This window comes from Lissotriton helveticus, chromosome 11 (assembly GCF_964261635.1).
Source record: "Lissotriton helveticus chromosome 11, aLisHel1.1, whole genome shotgun sequence".
Lineage (NCBI taxonomy): Eukaryota > Metazoa > Chordata > Amphibia > Caudata > Salamandridae > Lissotriton > Lissotriton helveticus.
The window spans coordinates 815,922,093-815,944,841 of record NC_136072.1 but is presented as its reverse complement, the minus strand read 5'-3'; the positions used below and the strand labels follow the sequence as shown (position 1 = coordinate 815,944,841).

Genomic DNA, 22,749 nt, shown 5'->3' with positions numbered 1-22,749 from the left:
CCCCTAAGATCAAACCAAACGGAGGCGATCTTTGCAACAGCACAGAAAAACCCTAATCTAAGATGGAACGGCCACAAAATAATAACTACGCAAGACTTCTCAAGGCAAACAGAGGAGACTAGGAAGGGATTCCTGGCGCTAAGGGAAAGGATGCGGAAAGATAATGTCACCTTTAGCTTTGCGGGGCCAGCGAGACTAAGAATCACAGACGGCGAACGCAGGTCTTTGATGACCCTATCGAACTGAGAAGATCCCTCCAAGGGCCACCACCAGAAGACATGGAAGCCCAAAGCCCAGGTGCGTGGAAAAGGAGAGCATCGGCAGACAACACCGAGGCGGTAGGCGCTAGGGAGAACAAACACAACCGAGGCCTCGGACACCGCGCCAAACTGGATCGACAAGGAACCACAACGCAAGAGACAAGCACAGACTAATAGCAACTGAACTACCTCAAGACACAGCAATCTACCTCAACGAGATGACCAGAAAGAGTGGAGCTGCGGCCAAATGGAACAGCAGCGCAACTGGACTTCTCACATACCCTTTAAGCTTAACTGGGTTACCCGGCTTAGCCGTCAAGATATTGACATTGGCAACAAGGGAATCCTACACCATTCACTACCTGGGTCAGATAGACGTCAGCCTTAAAGGAAGCTTGGACTTAGCTCAATACAAGCCTCAGGGGGGAGGGGAGGAACTTTGCTGTTGTACGCTCGTAATGCAATCATTGGGGGGTGGGGGGCAGGGGGGAGGGGAGGTCTCCGAGTACAGATGTCTCTGCTTTCTATGCTTTCATTCTTTCATTTTTTCTTCTCTTCCTCTATCTTCTCCCTCTTCTTCACAGACAGACGCAAGCGTTTACTGAGCCATCAAACACGACAATGCATACACCACAAAGGAGCAACAGCCGAAGGGAGTCGGGGGCACCATGCAGGGCAGGCAGGTACACATGAGGGCATCACAACAGTAAGCGACACCCAATTGAAGGAATGACACAAACCACGCATAACCAAACACTCCCAACCATTAAGGTAGTCTCATTCAATGTTAAAGGGCTCAACCACCTGGTCAAGAGAAGGAAAGTTATAGAGTACCTAAGCAAAATGAAAAGCGATGTGTGCGTCCTCCAAGAAACTAAACTGTCAGCAGAGGACCCACAACGACTGAAGGCAAACTGGATAGGTCAATCGCTCTGCTCGCCAGCGGTACACAAAAAGAGGGGAGTTACTAAACTTATAAACAAAAAATCCAGGCTAACAGTACGGGAGAATTACGCAGACCAGCCTCAAGAGGGGGGAGGAAATGATCCACATTGCCAACATATATGGTCCCAACTCAGAAGACAATGCATTCTGGGGAAATGTTGAGCACAGACTGGGTAAGCTCCCCCATGAGGACCTCCTAATAGTAGCCGGTGACCTCAACCAAGGGTCTCCAAACCGGTCCTGAAGGGCCGGATCCATGCCAGATTTTGTGCATATCCCCATTTAGATACATGTAGTTATTTTAAAGATCTGGCATGGATCCGGCCCCTAGTAACTAGACCAAACCATAGACAGACACCCGCAGAGAGTCAGCCACTGCTCGCTAGGGCAAAGAACCCTGAAAAATCTGTACGCCAAGCTCAACCTAAGGGACCCATGGCGACTACAACACCCAGATGACAGAGACTACTCCTTCTACTCTCACCCACACAACTCATACAGCAGAATTGACTATATCCTTATCTCCGCCTCCCACACACACCTCATAGATAACACAGAAATCGCACCAAGAACAATATCAGACCACTCACTCATCAGTCTAACACTTAGTGGGAGGCACAATGAACAGGCTAGCCGCAGGTGGAGATTCAACAGCGACACCCTCAAAAACCTGAATAATGTTGCCGAAATAGAGGAGACCATAAAGGAATACCTAGAGTTCAACGACAAACCGGGCACCGACAGAGGCACCCTTTGGGACGCCCTGAAAGCCACAGTCAGGGGAATAATTCTTAACATCAAGTCCAGAATGAACAAAGAGAGGAATAAAAAAGTAACAGAGCTCGAAGTACAGATTAACGACCTGGAAAGGAGCCACTGTACTAACCTAAAAGACAAAAACACCCTGACAGAACTAACCAGGAAGAAATACGAACTCAACAGGATCCTAAGTGAGAGGGCGGGGACGTGGATAAACAAATATAAGGCTATAAAACTTTGTAAAGCGAATAGAGCAGGGAAAGCACTAGCCTCATACCTTAAGAGCAAACAGAGACAACACACAATCGCAGCGATAACGGACAGTAACAAGACATCACAAATGGCAAACAAAGATATCCTCAAGATCTTTAAAGACTTCTATGAATGCCTGTACAAAGAGGACACAAATCTTAAAGCAGACTAGGGAGCTAGCCTCCTAGACAAATTGAACCTACCCAAGCTAACTGAGATACAGAGATTATCACTAGAGCAACGGGTACAGAAATAGAGAAAGCAGTAGCAGCCCTCAATGACAACAAGGCTCCCGGGCCAGATGGGTATACAGCAGGGTTCTATAAACTATTCCTCCACCTAATCAAGCCCTCAATGGAAGAGGTGTTCACACACTGCCTCCATAAGGGGAAAATGATGAGCACAATGGCAGAGGCCAACATAATAGTCATCCCAAAAGAAGGCAAAGATCCACAACACCCACAAAACTACCGTCCCATCTCCCTAATTAACGTAGACTGCAAGATCTATGCTAAGGTTCTAGCGGCGAGGCTAAACGTGCAACTCCCAAACCTAATCCATAACTCCCAGGTGGGCTACCTCAAAAACAGAATGTCCCAGGACAATACGGACTCTTATGTCACTTAATAAACCACGCCTCCTCCAACAACGAGCACACAGTTATGATCGCACTCGATGCTGAGAAAGCGTTTGATAGAGTGCCGTGGCCCTTCCTTGACCAATGCATGCAAAAGTTCGGACTAGGGGGAATACGGTTAAGTTAGCTGCATACGTGGACGACATTCTCATTACAACAGAAAATCTGGGCCCCTCGATAGCAGCCCTAATGTCCATCATTGAGGAATACGCACAGGTATCGGGCTACAAACTCAACAAAGACAAATCAGAATGCAACCCTCTAAATGTGCACACAACTACGGCAATATTAGGAACCTCAGGGTTGGCTTGGCAAAAAGGAGCCCTGAAATACCTTGGGCTACACTTCAGGAGAGATCTCAAATCAACACTTCACCACAACGAAAAGACAATTCTAAACAAAGTGAAAGAGAAACTTGAAACGTGGTCACCAAAGTTTGTCCGTTGGTGGGGCAGAGTGGAAACAATAAAAATGATGATAGCACTCACGATTAACTACCTGCTCAGTATGCTCCTGCTCATAACCACAGATTTCCACAAAAAACTAGATATCCTGATAAACAAATTCCTCTGGAGGGACAAAAAACCCAGGATAAGCCTACAGAAACTAAAACTAAGCAAAAACTTAGGAGGTCTCAACCTTACCAATGTCAAAACATTCCAGTCGTCATCTGGCCAAACAAGGGATACACTGGCTCTCGCCAAGTCAGGACTACACACCGGCATGGCTGGAGCTAGAAAGAGCAATCCTAAAAGGTCTCGACCCCTTAGCCCTACTCACAGCTAACAGACACCCCGAAGCCAACAACGCCATACTTAAAAACACCAAAAACGCCCTTCTCAAAGTTGACAAAAGATTGGAGAAAAGCATAAAAAACACTAGATGGGAATCCATTTGGTTCAACACTAAAATAAAGTAAAGAGACAAGATACTTAACATGAACTCCTGGTACGAACGGGGCATCTCCACCCCCAACCAACTAGAAAAACTTAGCACCCCGCTCACATTTCAAGTTCAAGTTCAGAGATTTGTATAGCGCACTACTCACCCAGAGGGTCTCAAGGCGCTTGTGGGAGGAGGGGGGTAATTTACTTATCGAATATCCAAGTTTTAAGTTGTTTTCTGAAGGAGAGGTGGTTCTGTGTAAGGCGGAGGTGGGTGGGGAGAGAATTCCAGGTTTTGGCCGCTAAGTAGGAGAAGGATCTTTCCCCCATGGTGGTTCTGTGGATGCGCGGAATAGTGGCGAGGGCCTGATTGGACGAGCGAAGTTGGCGGGTGGGGGTGTAAAAGGACAGGCGCGTGTTGAGGCATTCGGGTCCTAGGTCGTAGAGGGCTTTGTGTGCGTGGGTTAGAGTCGGAGCGTTATCCTCTTGTTGATGGGGAGCCAGTGGAGGTCTTTCAGGTGAACAGAAATGTGGTTTTGGCGGGGGATGTCTAGTACGAGTCTGGCTGAGGCGTTTTGGATGCGTTGGAGTTTTTTCTGTAGTTTGGTTGTTGTTCCGGCGTAAAGGGTGTTTCCGTAATCCAGTCTGCTTGTGACCAGTGCGTGGGTGACCGTTTTTCTTGTTTCGGTGGGGATCCAACGGAATATTTTTTTGAGCATACAAAGGATGTTGAAGCATGAGGAAGAAACGGCGTTGACTTGTCTGGTCATCGAGAGGGAGGAGTCCAGGATGAAGCCTAGGTTGCGTGCGTGGTCCGTTAGTATGGGTGCTGTTCCCAGGGCCGGTGGCCACCATGAGTCGTCCCAAGCAGAGGGGGATGAGCCCAGGATCAGGACTTCCGTTTTGTCCGAATTCAGTTTTAGACGGCTGTTTTTCATCCATTCCGCTACCTTTTTCATTCCTTCGTGTAAGTTGGTTTTGGCGGTGTTTGGGTCTTTGGTGAGGGAGAGGATTAGCTGGGTGTCGTCTGCGTAGGAGATGATGTTGAGGTTGTGTTGGCGTGCGATGGATGCGAGGGGCCTCATGTATATGTTGAAGTGGGTGGGACTGAGTGAGGATCCTTGTGGTACGCCGCAGATGACTTCGGTGGGCTCTGATCTGAAAGGGGGAAGGCGGACTCTCTGGGTTCTTCCGGCGAGGAACGAGATGATCCAATCCAATGCTTTTCCTTGAATTCCGACGTTATAGAGGCGTTGTATGAGGGTGCTATGACAGACTGTGTCGAAGGCTGCGGAGAGGTCAAGTAGGATGAGGGCAACTGTTTCTCCGTTATCCAGTAGTGTTCGAATGTCGTCTGTTGCTGCGATTAGGGCGGTTTCGGTGCTGTGATTGGCTCGGAAGCCGGACTGTGAAGGGTCGAGGGATTTGTTGGATTCGAGGAAGGCGGCGAGCTGACTGTTGACGGCTTTCTCAATAACTTTGGCAGGGAATGGGAGGAGCGAAATGGGGCGGTAGTTCTTAAGTTCAGTGGGGTCTGCTGTGGGTTTCTTCAGAAGGGCGCTGAGTTCGGCATGTTTCCAGCTTTCTGGGAAGGTAGCGGAGTAGAGGGAGCAGTTGATGACGTCTCGGAGATGGGGTGCGATGATGGAGTCTGCTTTGTTGAAAATGTGGTGGGGGCATGGGTCAGTAGGCGATCCTGAGTGGATGGAGTTCATCAGGTGGATGGTGTCTGCAGTGGTGATTGGGGCCCAGGCGCAAAGGTTGGTAGCGGGGGTATTTAGTTCGGGGGTGGGTGGATTGGCTTGGTCTCCGGACTGGTTTTCAAAGCTGTTATGTATGTCGGCGATTTTGTTGTGGAAGAAAGAGGCTAGGGAGTCGCAGAGGTCTTGGGATGGGGTGATGTCGTTGGTGCCGGCGGCGGGGTTGGTGAATTCTTTGACGATGTTGAATAGTTCCTTGCTGTTGTGGGCGTTGTTGTCAAGTCGATCCTTGAATGCTGATTTCTTGGTGGATCGGATCAGTTGGTGGTGTTTGCGGGTGGCGTTATTGAGGGCGGCTAGGTTGTCAGTGGTTGGGTTTTTTCTCCAAGCCTTCTCGAGGGTACGACAGAGCTTCTTGGATGTCTTAAGGTCATCGTTGAACCAGGGGGCTTTTTTGCTACTTTGCTTGATTTGATGGTTTTTCAAGGGTGCTAGTTCATCGGCGCTGTGGGTAATCCATTCTGTGAGGTTGATGGCAGCTTGGTTTGGGTCCGATGATTTGGCGGGAGGGTTTTTGTGAAGCGTAGTGAAGAGCTGGTCGGAGGTAATTTTGTTCCAGTTTCTTCGGGGGATTGGTTGAGGGAGGTTGTGGGTCGTGGACTTTTTGTAGTTAAAGTGAACGCAGCTGTGGTCCGTCCAGTGGAGAGCTGTGGTGTGGTTGAAGGAGATGTGCTTGCTGGAGGTGAAGATAGGGTCGAGCGTGTGCCCGGCATAGTGGGTGGGGGTATCAACAAGTTGTTTTAGTCCGAGATTGGCCAAGTTGTCCAGGAGGGTGGTGGTGTTGCTGTCGTTTTTCTTTTCCAGGTGGAAGTTGAGGTCTCCCAGTAGAATGTAGTCTTCAGAGGGGAGGGCGTGTGGGCTGATGAAGTCAGTGATGTCTTCGCTGAATTGTGTGCGGGGTCCAGGTGGTCTGTAGATGAGGGTGCCTCTGAGTGTTGTTTTTGGGTCGGTGTGGATCTGGAAGTGGAGGTGTTCGGCGGCTGCGAGGTTATCGTCTGAGGGGGTCGTGATGCGGATGGAGTTCTTATGTACGATGGCGATGCCTCCACCTGTTTGGAAGGTGCGGTCTTTTCGGATGATCTTGTAGCCGTCCGGGATGGCTATGGCGATGTCGGGAGCTGATGAGGCGTTCATCCAGGTTTCTGTAAGAAAGGCGACGTCTGGTGAAGTGGTGTCGAGTAGGTTCCAGAGTTCAATGGCGTGTTTGTGGACCGAGCGGGTGTTGAGTAGGATGCACTTCAGGTGGTTAGTGTTGGAGCTCAGTTTGGAGTTTGTGGATTTAGAGTGGGTTCTGATGCAGTCGAGTTGGCAGGAGTGGCAGGCGAAGGGTCCATGGGTGTGTCCAGGGGCGGCTTGGTAGCAGTTTTGGAGACGGCCGGGGTTGAGTGCCGAGAGGGATGCGGCATCATACGTTATGCGGGTGTATTGAGATTTGCGAAGACCAGGGGGTCTGGCGTTGGGCGCGGTCCAGGCGCAGAGGGGCGTAGACGGGCTTACCTTTGGCGCACCTTCGGCGCGCATAGGGCGCGTCCGCTGCGCGTAGGCTGTTCTGACATAAGTGGATAGTGGAGGGGGAGGGGCGAGGGAGGAGCAGCTGGGAGGCGGTAGCGGGGTGGGGAGGACGGGCTCCGAGGCACAACAACAACAAAATGGCTGCAGAATCGAAACCGGAACCGGTTGGGGCAATAACAGTTATAACGCTGTGGGCAGAGGCACTATCACAATTAGGCAGAAATTAATTTTAATCTAACGGGTAATGCGAGCGCTACGCAAGGCGAAGCGGGTAATATATGCAGTGGTAGGGTAACTCAATGAGGCAATGCGAGCAACGCAGGCGCCAGTACTAATCAAGGCAAAGCGAGCAGCACAATGACAGTTAAAGCGAGCAGCACAACGATACCCAATGCAGGCAACAGTACAGTTGTAGACAGCAGAGCAATGCGAGCAGCACAACGATAGCTAGCAAAGACCAGGGGCCGTGGGGAGCGACCGCTTCTGACGGAGTCAGGACGGTCACAGCGCTTCACAGGACGGGGCGAGCCTAGTCAGTCAGTGGGAGGGAGGAGCAGCTGGGAGGCGGTAGCGGGGTGGGGAGGACGGGCTCCGAGGCACAACAACAACAAAATGGCTGCAGAATCGAAACCGGAACCGGTTGGGGCAATAACAGTTATAACGCTGTGGGCAGAGGCACTATCACAATTAGGCAGAAATTAATTTTAATCTAACGGGTAATGCGAGCGCTACGCAAGGCGAAGCGGGTAATATATGCAGTGGCAGGGTAACTCAATGAGGCAATGCGAGCAATGCAGGCGCCAGTACTAATCAAGGCAAAGCGAGCAGCACAACGACAGTTAAAGCGAGCAGCACAACGATACCCAATGCAGGCAACAGTACAGTTGTAGACAGCAGAGCAATGCGAGCAGCACAACGATAGCTAGCAAAGACCAGGGGCCGTGGGGAGCGACCGCTTCTGACGGAGTCAGGACGGTCACAGCGCTTCACAGGACGGGGCGAGCCTAGTCAGTCAGTGGGAGGGAGGAGCAGCTGGGAGGCGGTAGCGGGGTGGGGAGGACGGGCTCCGAGGCACAACAACAACAAAATGGCTGCAGAATCGAAACCGGAACCGGTTGGGGCAATAACAGTTATAACGCTGTGGGCAGAGGCACTATCACAATTAGGCAGAAATTAATTTTAATCTAACGGGTAATGCGAGCGCTACGCAAGGCGAAGCGGGTAATATATGCAGTGGCAGGGTAACTCAATGAGGCAATGCGAGCAATGCAGGCGCCAGTACTAATCAAGGCAAAGCGAGCAGCACAACGACAGTTAAAGCGAGCAGCACAACGATACCCAATGCAGGCAACAGTACAGTTGTAGACAGCAGAGCAATGCGAGCAGCACAACGATAGCTAGCAAAGACCAGGGGCCGTGGGGAGCGACCGCTTCTGACGGAGTCAGACATTTGACACCCTAAAACACCTGCACAACCTACCAGACATAGAATTCCACAGCTTCCTAAAAATAAGGGCGGCGCTCACTAGGGCAGATCTTAACAAGGAGGTTCCATCAATTCTGCAGTACTCGGCAAACTTAAACAAAGTTGTCCACCAAACGTCGCACCTATACAAACTCCTATGCCCGGTATCGACAAGACTAAATGCCAAGACACTAGAATACTGGGAAGGCCAACACAATAGACGCTTCAGTGAGAGGGAAAAAACTCGCCTTTGGAAGTCAACAAACACAAACAAAGTCACCCCAATCCTAGTGCAGACGAAATACTGGCTTCTCCACAAAGCGTACTGGACCCCGGCCCGACTGGCGGCCGTCGGGCTCCGCGACAGCGATCTATGCTGGAACTGCCACAAACACAAAGGAGACCTAGCTCACCTTATCTTTTACTGCCCCAAGGTCAAGACATTTGGAACAAAATAAGTAAATTCATAAATAGTGTAATGGGGTATTCACTGCAACCAGACTTTCTAGGGGTAATCGCTGCCTTCATGACTCCAGAAATTCAATCTAAGAACGATAGCGAACTAATAGACCTCCTGCTCACGGCAGCAGTCAAAACTATCCTGGCAAACTGGAAAGACACAGGGAAAACATCCTTCAAAAGCTGGTTCAATTGGATCACCTTCCTAAGAGGGGCAGACACCATAACATCAAAACAGACATCCAACTCCACTACAAAGTGCGAGATGTGGCACACCTTGGACAACTATCTGGGCTCACACAAACCGCCATAGGCAAGTCACAGGGGTTGGGGTCCTCACGCACACTCCACCCACACAGCAGCCCCCACACAGCAGACTCCAGTAGTATGGCATCCAACAACATGCGCCATGCACCCTGTCCTCTACTCCTTCTCTCTTTCTTTACTTTCCTCTTTCCCTTTTAAGGGCAATATATAACAATGCCAATTGCAAGTACGCCTAGCACGCGACACTGTCTATCTAATGATCGCGTGAGCAAGCAGAACATTGTAACGCCTACTGTAACCTCACGGGCGTACACCGGTCACCAAAATTACCTCACCATATCTGTACTGTACTTACAAAATTCTTCTAATAAAATTTTTTGAAATAAAAAAAAAAAAAAAAAAAGGATCTGGAACTCCCTTGCGCCTCTACCTGACCACATGCCACGGCACATTTTTATTTGTTTTATTTATTTATTTCATTTAATGCATTTTTTATATAGCGCGGACTTTACCCAAAGGTGTCAGAGCGCTTCACAATAGAACCAAGTACGTTACATGAGGAGAATATTACAAATTTACACCTTGCAGAAACAAACGAGGAACAAGAACAGGTAATATAAAATAATAGATGGCAATCACTCAAAAACACAATGAAAAGGGGGGGCCCTCGGCCCCCCCGCACGCATGGCGGCGCGGCGACCGTCGCCCCCCCTTACACCAGTGTGTCTCTCGGTGGTGGGGGCGGGCCCTGGGGGCGCGACCCACCACCGACTGGCCGGCGGCCTCCCTGACCCGGATACAAGGTAGAAGGTCCGGGTCAGGGGGGGCGGGCTACAGGAGGGGCGGGCCGGGGGGGGCGTGCCCCCCCGCCTGGCCCCTCGGGAATAAAGAGGCGGGGAGCGCCCAGGAGACCCCCTTGTCCCTGGACGCTCCCCCGCATTACGGTGTGCCCCGCGCTCGGGGCTTCTTTGTTTTGATAATCCGTTTTCTTTTTTCTTGCAGGTTCGTTTGCGGTGCGGCCCGAGCTCGGTGGACGTCGCGTGTGGTGCCTGACGTCGGCTGCTCAGTGATCGTGGGGATTTGGGACACCGAAGCAACGTGGAGCGCCGCGTAGTAACTTGCCGGCTGTGGGGGCAGAGAACGAGGTATTTCTCGGCGGGCGGGTGCGGGGAGGTGAGACTCGCGCAGCCGGAGCATAGGCTGCAGTTGTGCCAGAGGAACTGCGGGAACTCCGCTTCAGGGCTACGAGGTAATTTAAGATTGAAAACTTGGCACGTTGAGCCCCCGCCGCCCCCGCTCCTCACATCGGCGGCTTGTCCGATTGTTTCTTTTCCGCGTTTCCTTTGTTCCGCTTGTGCCAGAGGAACTGCGGGAACTCCGCTTTAGGGCTACGAGGTGATTTAAGATTGAAAACTTGGCACGTTGAGCCCCCGCCGTCCCCGCTCCTCACATCGGCGGTTTGTCCGAAACAAGAGAAACCGCCCGTCTTTTCACATTGGGGGCCGGCAAAGTAGCGCGCACTCAAGCGAACGGCTAATAAGGCCGGTGTGGGGCAATTTGGAAATAAAACGAGAGCGGAGGCTACTCGAGCACGTGTAAGCGAGTGAAGAGAAGCAGGGTCGACCAGGGCAGCACCTGGATGGGAGACTGCTGGTGAATTCATGTAATCGTGAATTTATGTAATTGTTTTCACTACTGCATAGCATTTACTGAGGTAATTGGTGGTTCATGAATTGTATAAAAACGAGGTGGCATGTCTTAAAGGGTTTTTTCACTACTGTATTGTATTAACTATTAAGAGAATTGTTGTTCAAGTATACAAACGAGGTGGCATTTCTTTAAGTGTTTTTCACTACTGTGTGGTACTAATTATTAAGCGACTTGTTGTTCAAATAGTGGCACAAAAGTGCACAACACAGGGGAATAAGTGCAAGTCTTTGCGCAGAAGTATACCGCCTTTTGCATGAGTGTCATTTTCAAGGTCGCTGATATAAGGTTTTTCTAGTGCCGCACAGCAACTGTGTGGTTAACAGAGAGGGTTCAACCGTCCCCTCTATTGAAGTTGGGTTTCCTAAAACGTTTTCCTGCTTTATTACACGGTATTAATACTTGTTTTCAATTCCAGGCAACCTTAACTACATTATTGGCACATTTCACTCGCAGACAGGGCACGCAACGTGGTGAGGGCTGTGACCGCAGATCATCATCGCCGGCGAGTGCACGGGACTGGTCGGTAAGAGGGGTACGGGGGGCTAGCATTCATTGCTCCAGGTGGCCGCCGGGTGGGTCTACATTAGGTTTACTCACCCCCTTACATAAGTGGACAAGCCGCTAGTGTTGCGGTCGCCGTTGCATGGTGCTGAAAGCCCCCTGGTGACCCTCCATCAAAAAGGTACACATAGTTGACCTGTTGTGATATTAAGAGAGTAGGCTGCGGTTGTTTGGGGTGGTATCATGCCAGGTCCGCGGGGTGGAAAAAGTGGGTCCAACATGGAGGCTATGATGCGGGCCATGATGCGTGAGATGAGTGAAATTAAGCATCAGCTGGGGAAAGTAGATGAGCTGGAAGCACGGTTGAATGAGAGGCATGGTGATGCCCCGGGCCCATCGGGTAGGCCTATCCGCCGGAGGGTGGCACCAGTGCCAAGGGGGGATTTTGTTACCCCACCTAGGAAGTCTAAGTCCAAGAGACCCAGGTATGCTGCCCCCACCCCAGGGCCAGTAGAGCCGGTACCTGCCGTGCCGCCGGCGGTCGTCCCACCCCCGCATATACCTATGCCTACACCCCCTGCCCCCGTGGTGCCGGTGCCTGTAGGTCAACCAGTAGACGCTGCGTCTGCTCCCCCACCGGTGCCCACAATCCCGGGTACAGGCTTGCCACACCCGGCACCCGCCCTGCCTGCTGCACCGGTACCACAGGGCATAACCCCAGTGGTACCTGTTGTCCCGGGGGGGAATTTAGATTCAATGCCCCCTGAATTGTTATCCCAGATAACGGCCTTGATGCCATGGCTCCAAAAAGGGGGAGCTTTCCCGAATTCTGCAGACCATGCAGCAGAGGCGGCGAGGTTTGTAGAAAAAATCAGATCGGCAGCGGTCGCCGACAGTGTTGCATTGCCAGTATCTTCTCCCCTTGCAGGTCCAAGTCTTCCCCAGCTGGACGGAGCCAATGGGCAGCCGCCCTCGGTGCCCGCACTTGGTAAGGAAGTGGCATTGCCGCTCTTGGGGGACGGTGTTCTACCTTCCAGGAGTGAGAATTTGGCTCAGCATGTGTCGTTAGCTGTGAAGGAGATGATTTGGGCAGACAAATATGTTTATATTTATTCTTTGTTGTTAGATAATAGGGAAATGGAGCATGCGAAAACACTGAAAGAGTGGATGCTCCCAAGCGAATGGAGGGTGCAGTGTGCTAGATTTAGGGTTGAGGAAACTCTGAACAACTGGATGAAAGCTTGGGCTGTATTCACTGCTATTAAAGCTGAGCGACCTCCAGATTTACAGGCACCATTGGCATGCTACTCGAGCAGGATTGTGGGGTGGAGTGAACAGTATTCTGGGGAGGCATGGAAAGGGTATGATGTCAATTTCAGGAAGGCATTGGAATTTAATAGAACATTGGCATGGGACACGGTGGACTCCATGTCTTGGCATAAACAGTTCTCGGATACTGCACCCCCCCCCCCTCAGTTCTCCGGTTCGGTCAAGGTGTTCTCTGCTAGACCTCAACAGCCCTTTCGGCCCCCCCAAACGAGTGAGGTGCCTGGGAAGTTTAGGGCCAGTGGGCCAGACAAAAAAGGGGTGTGCTGGGATTTTAATAGGCGCACCTGCACAAGGGCCGCGTGTAAGTTTAGACATGCATGTTCCTCCTGTGGTCACCCCTCTCATCCAGAAACTGCCTGTAGGTCCAAGCAGGGAAACACAGGTCAGAGGGGTAGGGGAAAGCCACTATAAGACAAACAGGTTAGGCCCCCCCACTCCAGTGGATGTGGTGGCAATGATTCCATGGTTGAACAGATACCCGGACCACACATCGGCCACCCTACTCCAAGAAGGTTTTTCTAAAGGCTTTAGGATCCCGGCAGCGGGATACACAGGCAGCGCGCACTGTAGAAACCAATTGTCAGTAAAGCACAATCCGGCTGTGGTGGCCGCCAAAATTGACAAGGAGCTATCTTTAGGCAGGATAGCTGGCCCTTTCACTGAAGCGCTGGTACCTGATTTTGTGTGTTCCCCATTAGGAGTTGTCCCCAAAAAGGAGAAAGGGCAATTCAGACTGATTCACAACCTGTCAGCACCTAGGGGGGCGTCACTGAATGATGCCATTGACGAGGGTATCTGTAGCGTTAAGTACGCCTCTTTTGATCAGGCAGTTAACTTACTACAGGCCACGGGGCCCGGGGCGCTAATGGCGAAATCAGACATAGAATCAGCCTTTCGCCTCCTCCCGGTACACCCAGCGGATCAACATCTCTTGGGCTTCACCTTTGGGGATATGTTCTATATGGATAAATGCATGCCCATGGGTTGTTCTATATCTTGTGCTTACTTTGAGATGTTTAGCTCTTTTCTTGAATGGGCCATGAGACAGGTGACGGGCCATCAGCAGGTCATGCATTATTTGGATGATTTCCTCTTCCTGGGTACAGCGGGATCTCAGGAGTGTGCACTGGCATTGCAGGAATTTTGCGTGCTCATGCGGGCTTTTGGTGTCCCGCTTGCGCCCGGGAAGACTGTGGGCCCGACTACCTGCTTAGAATTCCTCGGCATTGAGATTGATTCCGTGGAGGGATGTTTTAGATTGCCTAGGGATAAGGTGGACAAATTCAAAACAGCACTACATTTATGCCTACGGAAAGATAAGGTCACCCTGCAGCAATTACAGGAGGTGGTAGGGCAATTGAACTTCGCACTGAGGATCATCCCCATGGCTCGCCCTTTCTCTCGCTCCATTGCTCAGGCAATGAAGGGGCTGAGGGAGAAGCACCACCGCACTCGGCTATCGTCTGAAATTCGCCAGGATATGCTTATATGGATGGCATTCCTGGAGGATTTTAACGGCAGGGTGGTCTGGCCCGGCCCGCTGACAACGTCAGCAGAGTTGGGCCTGTGGACGGATGCTGCCGGGAGTGTAGGCTTTGGCGCCATCCTAGGGAACAGGTGGGTCGCTCAACAGTGGCCGGAGGTATGGCGAACATGGGGGCTGACCACCAACATTGGCTTCCTGGAACTCTTCCCAATATGGGTGGCATTGATGGTCTGGCCCGAACACCTATGTAATCAATCAGTGGTGTTTTGGTCAGACAACATGACGGTTGTGGAATGTATCAACCAGCAGGGAGCACGGTGTCCTTTCATACTTCGTCTGATCAAAGAAATTGTTTTGCAGTGCCTTAAATTGAATGTCAATTTTAAGGCCAAACATGTCCCTGGTGTTCTGAACAATGCAGCTGACTCCCTCTCTCGCTTCAAAATGCAGGTTTTCAGGGAGCATCTTCCTACAGCAGACCCCTCGCCAGCGCACTTCCCAGCAGTACTTTGGCAGATTGGTGCCCCAGATTACAGGACCTCGTGGTCGCTAGCCTAGCCCCCAGGACCAAGACTGCTTACGAAGGGGCGTTTTTGTCTTATTGTTCTTTTTTGGGGCAACAATGGGAAGTGCTTTGGGCGCAGGAGGATGGCTTTGCGGCCTATTTAGAATGGATGCATAAGGAGGGGCGCTCGGTGGCAGCGGCAAACAGACATAGGGCAGCGGTGTCATTCTATGCTCAAGCTAGGGGCTTGCGTGATCCCACTAATACCTTTATGGTGCGTAAGGCTTTGAGGGGATGGCGCCGTATTCAGGGCCATCATAAAGATAAGAGAAAGCCCATAGGATTAGCCCGGCTGACAGCTTTACTGGGCGCGCTGGACACTGTTTGTAGCTCGGAGTGGGAGGTGCTTCTTTTTAAGGCAGCATTCTCCTTGGCATTCTATGGGGCGCTGAGAATTAGCGAACTTGTGGCAGGTTCCAAGTCAGACCTACTGGGCGGCTTGCAAAGGGCTAGTGTGACGATAAGGGAGGACACCATGTGGGTGACTATTCAGAAGTCAAAGACCGACCAGGAGTCTAGGGGCCACACCATAGTCCTCCAACGGGCCCCCGCCAACCCTTGCTGCCCAGTGAGGCATGTGGAATTATTGCACGGGCTACTGGTGGGCACAGCGGGCAGGGCATTGCTCTGTCATGCCGACGGGAACCCCTTGACCAGGTATCAATTCAGGAGGGTATTGGAGATGGTGGTCAGGAAAGCAGGTCTTGACCCTAAGGAGTTTGGCTCTCATTCCTTTAGGATTGGGGCAGCGACTGAGGCGGTGGCGGGGGGCCTCCCAGTGGAGAGAGTGAAGACAATTGGGAGATGGTCCTCAGAATGCTACAAACGTTATGTACGAATTGACATGCTGTGATTACATGGCGCTCACGCTTGGTTTGTTTCCGCTCTCTTACAGTTTCTCAGACCTGTTACGCAGGGGAGGAATTTGTCGTCGGGCACCAGCAACATACATCAGCACGGAGCGGCAGCCAGGAAACAATGAAGGAAAGTGTTTGGATTGTGGGTCACTCCTATGTAAGAAGAGCAGAATGTGTCTTTATGTCAGGTGACAGGGGCAAAAGGGCGGCACAACTGGGGTTGGACATCACGTTCTTCGGGAGAGGGGGGTTGTGTCTGAACGAGTTTAGGGGATTCTTCCAGGGGCTTTTAGCGCGCCGGCAATCTCCCCCGTCAGTGGTGATACTTCACCTTGGGGAGAATGATTTGGCAACACTGGGAAGGCGCATTCTGATCGAGGAGATTATCTCTACGGCGGGTTGGATGGCCAGGACCTGCCCGGGTTGCACACTAGTATGGTCACAACTCATACCCCGATTACAGTGGCGGGGGGGACATTCGGTCAGGGCGTTGAATCACTCGGTAAAGAGGATCAACACACGGTTGGATAGGTTGTTTCGAACCCCCTTGTTACAGTCAATACCTCATGGGTGTATCTGGGGCGACAAGTATTACTTGAGGGACGGAGTTCATTTAACTCAGGGGGGGAATGTCTTGTGGTCTGACAATATCTGGGCCTGGCTAGAGGGATTTGCAAGTAGGAGGGTTCCTTAAGTAGGGGCTAGAGGGGGGAGGCCAGATCGTCGGGTAACAATGCTGGCCTGTGGCGGTAAGGTCATTATCGGTGAGCACATATTTGAGGTCTGAGGGGGCGGGCATCATCCTATGGAGGTTCCCGCCCAGGGGGAGGGGCCTGCGGGCCACTCCTAGAACTCCAGGGGCAAGGTAATTCATGCTGCAAAGGAGCGCGGGTAGGAGTAGTTCACGCTTTCCTTAGGCTGGTAGCCACCCCGCGCGCGTATACTCATGACGTCACCGGCTGGCGCAGAGTAAGGGCCCTCCTTCAGTGGGTAAATGGAGTTCAGGGCGTAGACCGGGCAATTCCCGGGGTAACACTGCGCATGCGCACGTCTCATGGGGAGGCGCAGCTTGTAGGACCTGACACCGGTAGTGACCTAGCCATATGGCCAGAAATGTACAAAAATCAAGATGAGGATGTTTAGACTCGGTTAGGAAACAACATGTATTAGAGTTTTGTTAAGGTCAGGCTCTCAAACTTGTTGACAATAATTTTGTATATAACGTCCTGCTGATTTTTGTATAAATTGTTGATCATGCAATTAAAAACCTTTTTTAATTTCATACTTTAATAAATACGGCCGGGTGACTAGCGCCCGCCTTCCAAAAAGTAAAAACGTCTCGTGTCCCCGTTTCTGGGTGTTGGGTGCCAGTCTGGGGGGGAGGCGGCAGCTAGTCGCTGACCATGTGAAAAGGGGGGCCCTCGGCCCCCCCGCACGCATGGCGGCGCGGCGACCGTCGCCCCCCCTTACACCAGTGTGTCTCTCGGTGGTGGGGGCGGGCCCTGGGGGCGCGACCCACCACCGATTGGCCGGCGGCCTCCCTGACCCGGATACAAGGTAGAAGGTCCGGGTCAGGGGGGGCGGGCTACAGGAGGGGCGGGCCGGGGGGGGCGTGCCCCCCCGCCTGGCCCCTCGGGAATAAAGAGGCGGGGAGCACCCAGGAGACCCCCTTGTCCCTGGACGCTCCCCCGCATTACGGTGTGCCCCGCGCTCGGGGCTTCTTTGTTTTCCCACCCACCATCCCTTGGAACAAAAGTCTTGTGGCATGCATTATGCTTGGTATAATGGTAAGTTTGAAGGTACTGTTCACATGTCTTACATGGTAGTAGAAATGGTTCTGTCTTATATTGTGATGATGCTTTTGTTTAGGAATTTTTTCCCTTTTAGCAAACTGTGTGTGAAGTAATTTTCTGTGATGCTAAGTGTCTTTAGGCCTTTTTTCCCTTTGTAGCTGTACTGTAATACTATTATTTATTAGCCAGTGTAGCTGTCCTTTAGAATTTTTCCCCATAGGTCGTCGTATTTATTAGGTATGGGGCATGCGGTAAGGTCATTATCGGTGAGCACATATTTGAGGTCTGAGGGGGCGGGCATCATCCTATGGAGGTTCCCGCCCAGGGGGAGGGGCCTGCGGGCCACTCCTAGAACTCCAGGGGCAAGGTAATTCATGCTGCAAAGGAGCGCGGGTAGGAGTAGTTCACGCTTTCCTTAGGCTGGTAGCCACCCCGCGCGCGTATACTCATGACGTCACCGGCTGGCGCAGAGTAAGGGCCCTCCTTCAGTGGGTAAATGGAGTTCAGGGCGTAGACCGGGCAATTCCCGGGGTAACACTGCGCATGCGCACGTCTCATGGGGAGGCGCAGCTTGTAGGACCTGACACCGGTAGTGACCTAGCCATATGGCCAGAAATGTACAAAAATCAAGATGAGGATGTTTAGACTCGGTTAGGAAACAACATGTATTAGAGTTTTGTTAAGGTCAGGCTCTCAAACTTGTTGACAATAATTTTGTATATAACGTCCTGCTGATTTTTGTATAAATTGTTGATCATGCAATTAAAAACCTTTTTTAATTTCATACTTTAATAAATACGGCCGGGCGACTAGCGCCCGCCTTCCAAAAAGTAAAAACGTCTCGTGTCCCCGTTTCCGGGTGTTGGGTGCCAGTCTGGGGGGGAGGCGGCAGCTAGTCGCTGACCATGTAGGATGAAGATTGTGCAGGCAAAGATTACAAATTTACAATAATGAAAGATCTTCCTTGAGGGAAATGAAACGGGTTGTATTAGTTCTGGAAGTGTCTTTGGAAGAGAAGAGATTTAAGGTCAATTTTGAAGGTACGGGTAGAGGTGGTGGTACGGAGTTAAATCTTGATGCATTTTCGAAGGCAGTCGAAGGGACGACAGCGACATTATGCAAATATTAATTCCATTTTAAAAATGGTCACTTTTCAGCCACCAACCTGTTAGCTCCATTTAAAAGCGCGTCGAAGTTCGCAGTCATTTAAGGACTTTCTTGGATTGCACTGAGCCTTAAATTCCCTGCCAACTAAACGAGATGGAACATAGAAAACAGAATCGAGGAAGTAGAAGCATAGAAACGATCACTGTCTGGTTTTAACTATGGTGGGTTTGGAAAGAGAAGAAAGACTAATGAAGAGATAGGGGCCATCTTGGAGCGGAGATGGTTTGTAGTCCTAGAATTACAGTAACTGAATAAAATCACAAGCGGCTATTCCTACGGGGAAATGAAATAATAACTGGGACTCAGTAATATGTTATATTAAAGATGCAGGTGCCTGGTGCGCAGAATAGCCGCCGTCGCGAAGCACAGTAAAAGTGGCTGGTCGGGTGTTAGAACGAAAAGCTTTATATTACGTCACTAATTTTCTTGTTGTTATTAGCAAGGTAGTTCCAGACACCTCAATAAGAAGAAAGACTGCGGTGCATGGAGATAGTTGTATACAGCCACGAATAGTGGGCGTGGCGAATTGGTCCTGAGCTGCAGGAAGAATAACCTCGTCCTCGGTCTAAAGCAAATGCTTTCGATTTCAAACAAACTGTCCTCAGTTTCGGAACCATGGAGGCTACGGACAGGTGAGGGGTAGGGTTGTACAAACTGTCCTCAGTTTCGGAACCATGGAGGCTACGGACAGGTGAGGGGTAGGGTTGTACAAACTGTTCTCAGTTTCGGAACCATGGAGGCTACGGACAGGTGAGGGGTAGGGTTGTAAGCGCGAGATCGCAGTGTAAGGGTAGGAAAAGATAGGGTGGAGAGTGGGAGAAAATACAAGTCCGGAGGCAGTGATAATGAAGGGCGATTATATTCATAACTATGTGAGGTAGTAACCGTGGGCTGCACTTGAGAACTTAAACTGGGTTTGGAGAGCTAGCCAGTAACAGATATTGACATGATAAGGAGGCAGGAAGGGTGATCTCTTAGAGGGACAGGGCGGCGAGAAATAAACGGTTTCAACCTATTTCTTTACCCTTACGACCTAGCACTCGCATGAGGTCAACTGTGTAAATATGTATGTTACTCCTGTTTTAACGTAACGCTGACACTTTTTATTTTTTACAATTCAAATATGCAGCTTGTTAGTGTTGTAACTTCACATTTGTAACTTGTTAGCGTGCTCAGCCTAGCTTGTGTACCTTTTGTATCTTGTGTACCTTTGTAACTGTACATATGTAACTTGTTATTAGCGTGTTTAGGCTATCTTGTGTACCTTTTGTAACTTACCTGGTTCTTTTGTTAAGCGCTCTGACACCTTTGGGTAAAGTTAACGCCATATAAAACTGCATTAAATAACTAAAAAAGCAAAAACAAACAGATATGTAGGCAGGTGGATGTACCTGTGACTTGGCCTCTGAGGTACATCATGTAAAGGGGAAAGTTGAATGCCCAAGGTTCCCCAAAAATAATAGTAACTTCCATTTGACTCACCATATCTTTACCTGTGTTGCACCAATGGTGGTTTGTATAGATTCATTGATTTAAACAACCTCTATTTCGAGTAACAATTTTATCTCCGAATTGTCCAGATCCATACAATCATATGGTCACTAAGTTGACCAAGTTTTGAGACCAAGACATTCCACAAATATAGAAGTTGAAATAGCCATCCTCTCCGTTTTCAGTTGATCTGCTCTGAAAACCGAACGTTAGTGTTGCAGACTGAATCTGCGAAAATTAAATACTTAAAATGAGTCTTTGTTCATACAACAGGAGCTGCCTGAGCAGCAACACTGCAAAACCATTACTAACCTTCTCCTTATCCTTTCCAATATTACAGACCTCCCCATGGTTGATCTTCTGAAATAAAGTAAGCACACCCAAAGCCACAGTATACAACAGTCACCTGTACTAAATTTTGTGAAAATCACCGGGAGATCTGGAAAAAAAACCTAGACTACCCTGGCTAATCCAGGATTCCTTGTCAGGATAGCTCATGCACATGTTTATTTTATCTTCATGCACCTACTTACAAATTTCTCATGTGATCCTACTTACTACAAATCCCAGAAACCTGTATTGGTTAACCTCAGCATTTAGGGGCTAGTTATAGACCAGTCCACCTCCTATTTGTCAGCCTCCAAAATGGGGTTCTGCAGGGTTCAATCCTCTCACTGACCCTGTTCATGCTAGAGCTAGAATCACTTTGAGAAATTCTCAGTAAATCCAGGATTCCTTGGCACCTCTTTAACTGAAGATATCCAGATTTATCTGAAGAACGCATCCTTCTACTCCCACACAATGGCAAGAATTCAGAAGTGGATGTTAAACCACTATTTTAAATTAACCCAACTAAACAGAATTCCCACTAATGTCACAGAAACAATCCAAACTTCTTGTACAAGAGTGGATTTAGTCCTTCTTCTCCCTGGATTACAAAGAGTCCATTATGGAGAGCACCATATCCCTAGGTTTTATCCTTTTATAACCTGCTTAACCATAAAACCAAATCTCTGTTATAGCCAAGAGGACCCGTCGCTAATTAAGGCTTCACTGGGGCAGAAGACCGCTCATTCCAGGCATTGGTTCTCTCCAGACTGGACTGTGTGAACTTGCTCTTTTCTAGACTTCAAAAAGTTCCTTTACTCCCTGCCCCCCACGCCCCCACCACAAGAGCAGTGCTACATGCAGCAGCACAGATTGTTACAAGCAAAAAGAAATTTGGCCGCATCACTTTTATTCTAATAGCTCTTCAGTAGCGGTCCATTGATGCTGGAGCTCAGCTAATCTGAAGAGCCAGGTCTTGATGTTCTTCCTGATAGCTTGCAGTGTGGGGGTTTGTCAGATGCTGAGAGGGATTCCAGGTCCAGGTCTTGGCTGCGATGTAGGAGAAGGATCACACCCCGCTCTGCAGATGCGCGGGATTTCGGTTCGGGCAAGATCGGCTGATTGGAAGCTTTTCTTGGGTATTAAGAAAGAGATTCTTTCGTTGAGGTATTGGGGTCCGTTATTGAGGGATTTGTAGGCGTGAGTGAGGAGCTTGAAGGTCACTCTCTTTTACAAGAAAATTTTATGAAATAGGCTTTCTTAGGAAGTAATAGAACGGTTTGGAATGTTTTTCCATCAGCTCTCTGGGAAGACCTCATTTCTCACCTCCGTTAAAAAGGAACAAAAAATCCTATTGGAAAGACACTATGGCTAAGGCTATGGTAGGTCCTACTATATGAAAGTCACTTTGGTTAAGACTGTGATTTCTTCAGCTCATTCCTTCCATAATATAATTTGCCTAATTTTCGTTGACTTTCTTGTTTGTTCGTGACTAGTGTTCGAGCTTCTGTTCTCTTGTAAATAGCTCTGAGGCCCTTGGGCCTTATTCGTGCTGTATACAATTGCAAAATAAATAAGTGAAAATATAATTGAGTTACCATGTTCAAACTGAACAAGCATTGGAAATGCAATAGGTCTCGCAGCATTAGAGTTAGTGCTTTTAGAATTGTTTATGGGTTTTTGTGTAAATCTTTAGCATTTTTGTTTCCTGTAGCCAATGCTAAAGAATTAAAAAAAAAAAGCCATAAACATTTCTAAAAGCTCTAACTCAAATGCTCCGAGACCTATTGCACTGTGTGAGGGTGAGGGGTTGAGGGTGAGTGAGGGTGAGGGTGGGTGAGGGTGGGTGAGGGTGAGTGAGGGTGAGTGAGGGGTTGAGGGTGAGTGAGGGTGAGGGTGAGTGAGGGTGAGTGAGGGTGAGTGAGGGTGAGTGAGGGTGAGTGAGGGTGAGAGTGAGTGAGGGTGGGTGAGGGTGGGTGAGGGTGAGTGAGGGTGAGTGAGGGTGAGGGGTTGATGTTGAGGGGTTGAGGGTGAGAGGGTGAGTGAGGGGTTGAGGGTGAGTGAGGGTGAGGGTGAGTTAGGGTGAGGGGTTGAGGGTGAGGGGTTGAGGGTGAGTGAGGATGAGTGAGAGTGAGGGTGAGTGAGGGGTTGAGGGTGAGTGAGGGTGAGACGGAAAGTTGTGGAAAAAGTCGAAAAAGAGAAGACACTGGGCATAGAGAAATCACGGGTAGTCTAGAGGCTACCATCATGAGCCTGTGAAGAAAGTCTTACAAAACTTGTTATTGGAACTCTAGTCTAGGGGAATGTTTTTTTGGTGGGCAGT

General features: G+C 50.0%; 2 protein-coding genes across 4 annotated transcripts in view; one reads left to right on the top strand and one right to left on the bottom strand.

The window, feature by feature from the left end:
- The window catches only part of LOC144792085 (uncharacterized), a 91,993-nt gene extending 73,260 nt beyond the window's left edge, over positions 1–18,733 (bottom strand). Inside the window, exon 1 of the mRNA XM_078666937.1 lies at positions 18,607–18,733. Within this exon, the coding sequence (XP_078523063.1) occupies positions 18,607–18,647 (41 nt within the window). The 5' untranslated portion in view covers positions 18,648–18,733. The remainder of the gene's footprint in view (positions 1–18,606) is intronic.
- A 366-nt stretch (positions 18,734–19,099) lies between these two features.
- LOC144792083 (E3 ubiquitin-protein ligase MARCHF5-like) overlaps positions 19,100–22,749 on the top strand; it is a 65,751-nt gene continuing 62,101 nt past the window's right edge. Inside the window, exon 1 of one of the 3 annotated variants that reach the window (XM_078666933.1) lies at positions 19,100–19,240. In XM_078666933.1, the coding sequence (XP_078523059.1) occupies positions 19,224–19,240 (17 nt within the window). In that variant the 5' untranslated portion in view covers positions 19,100–19,223. The other 2 variants (XM_078666935.1, XM_078666934.1) reach the window with 2 other exon arrangements.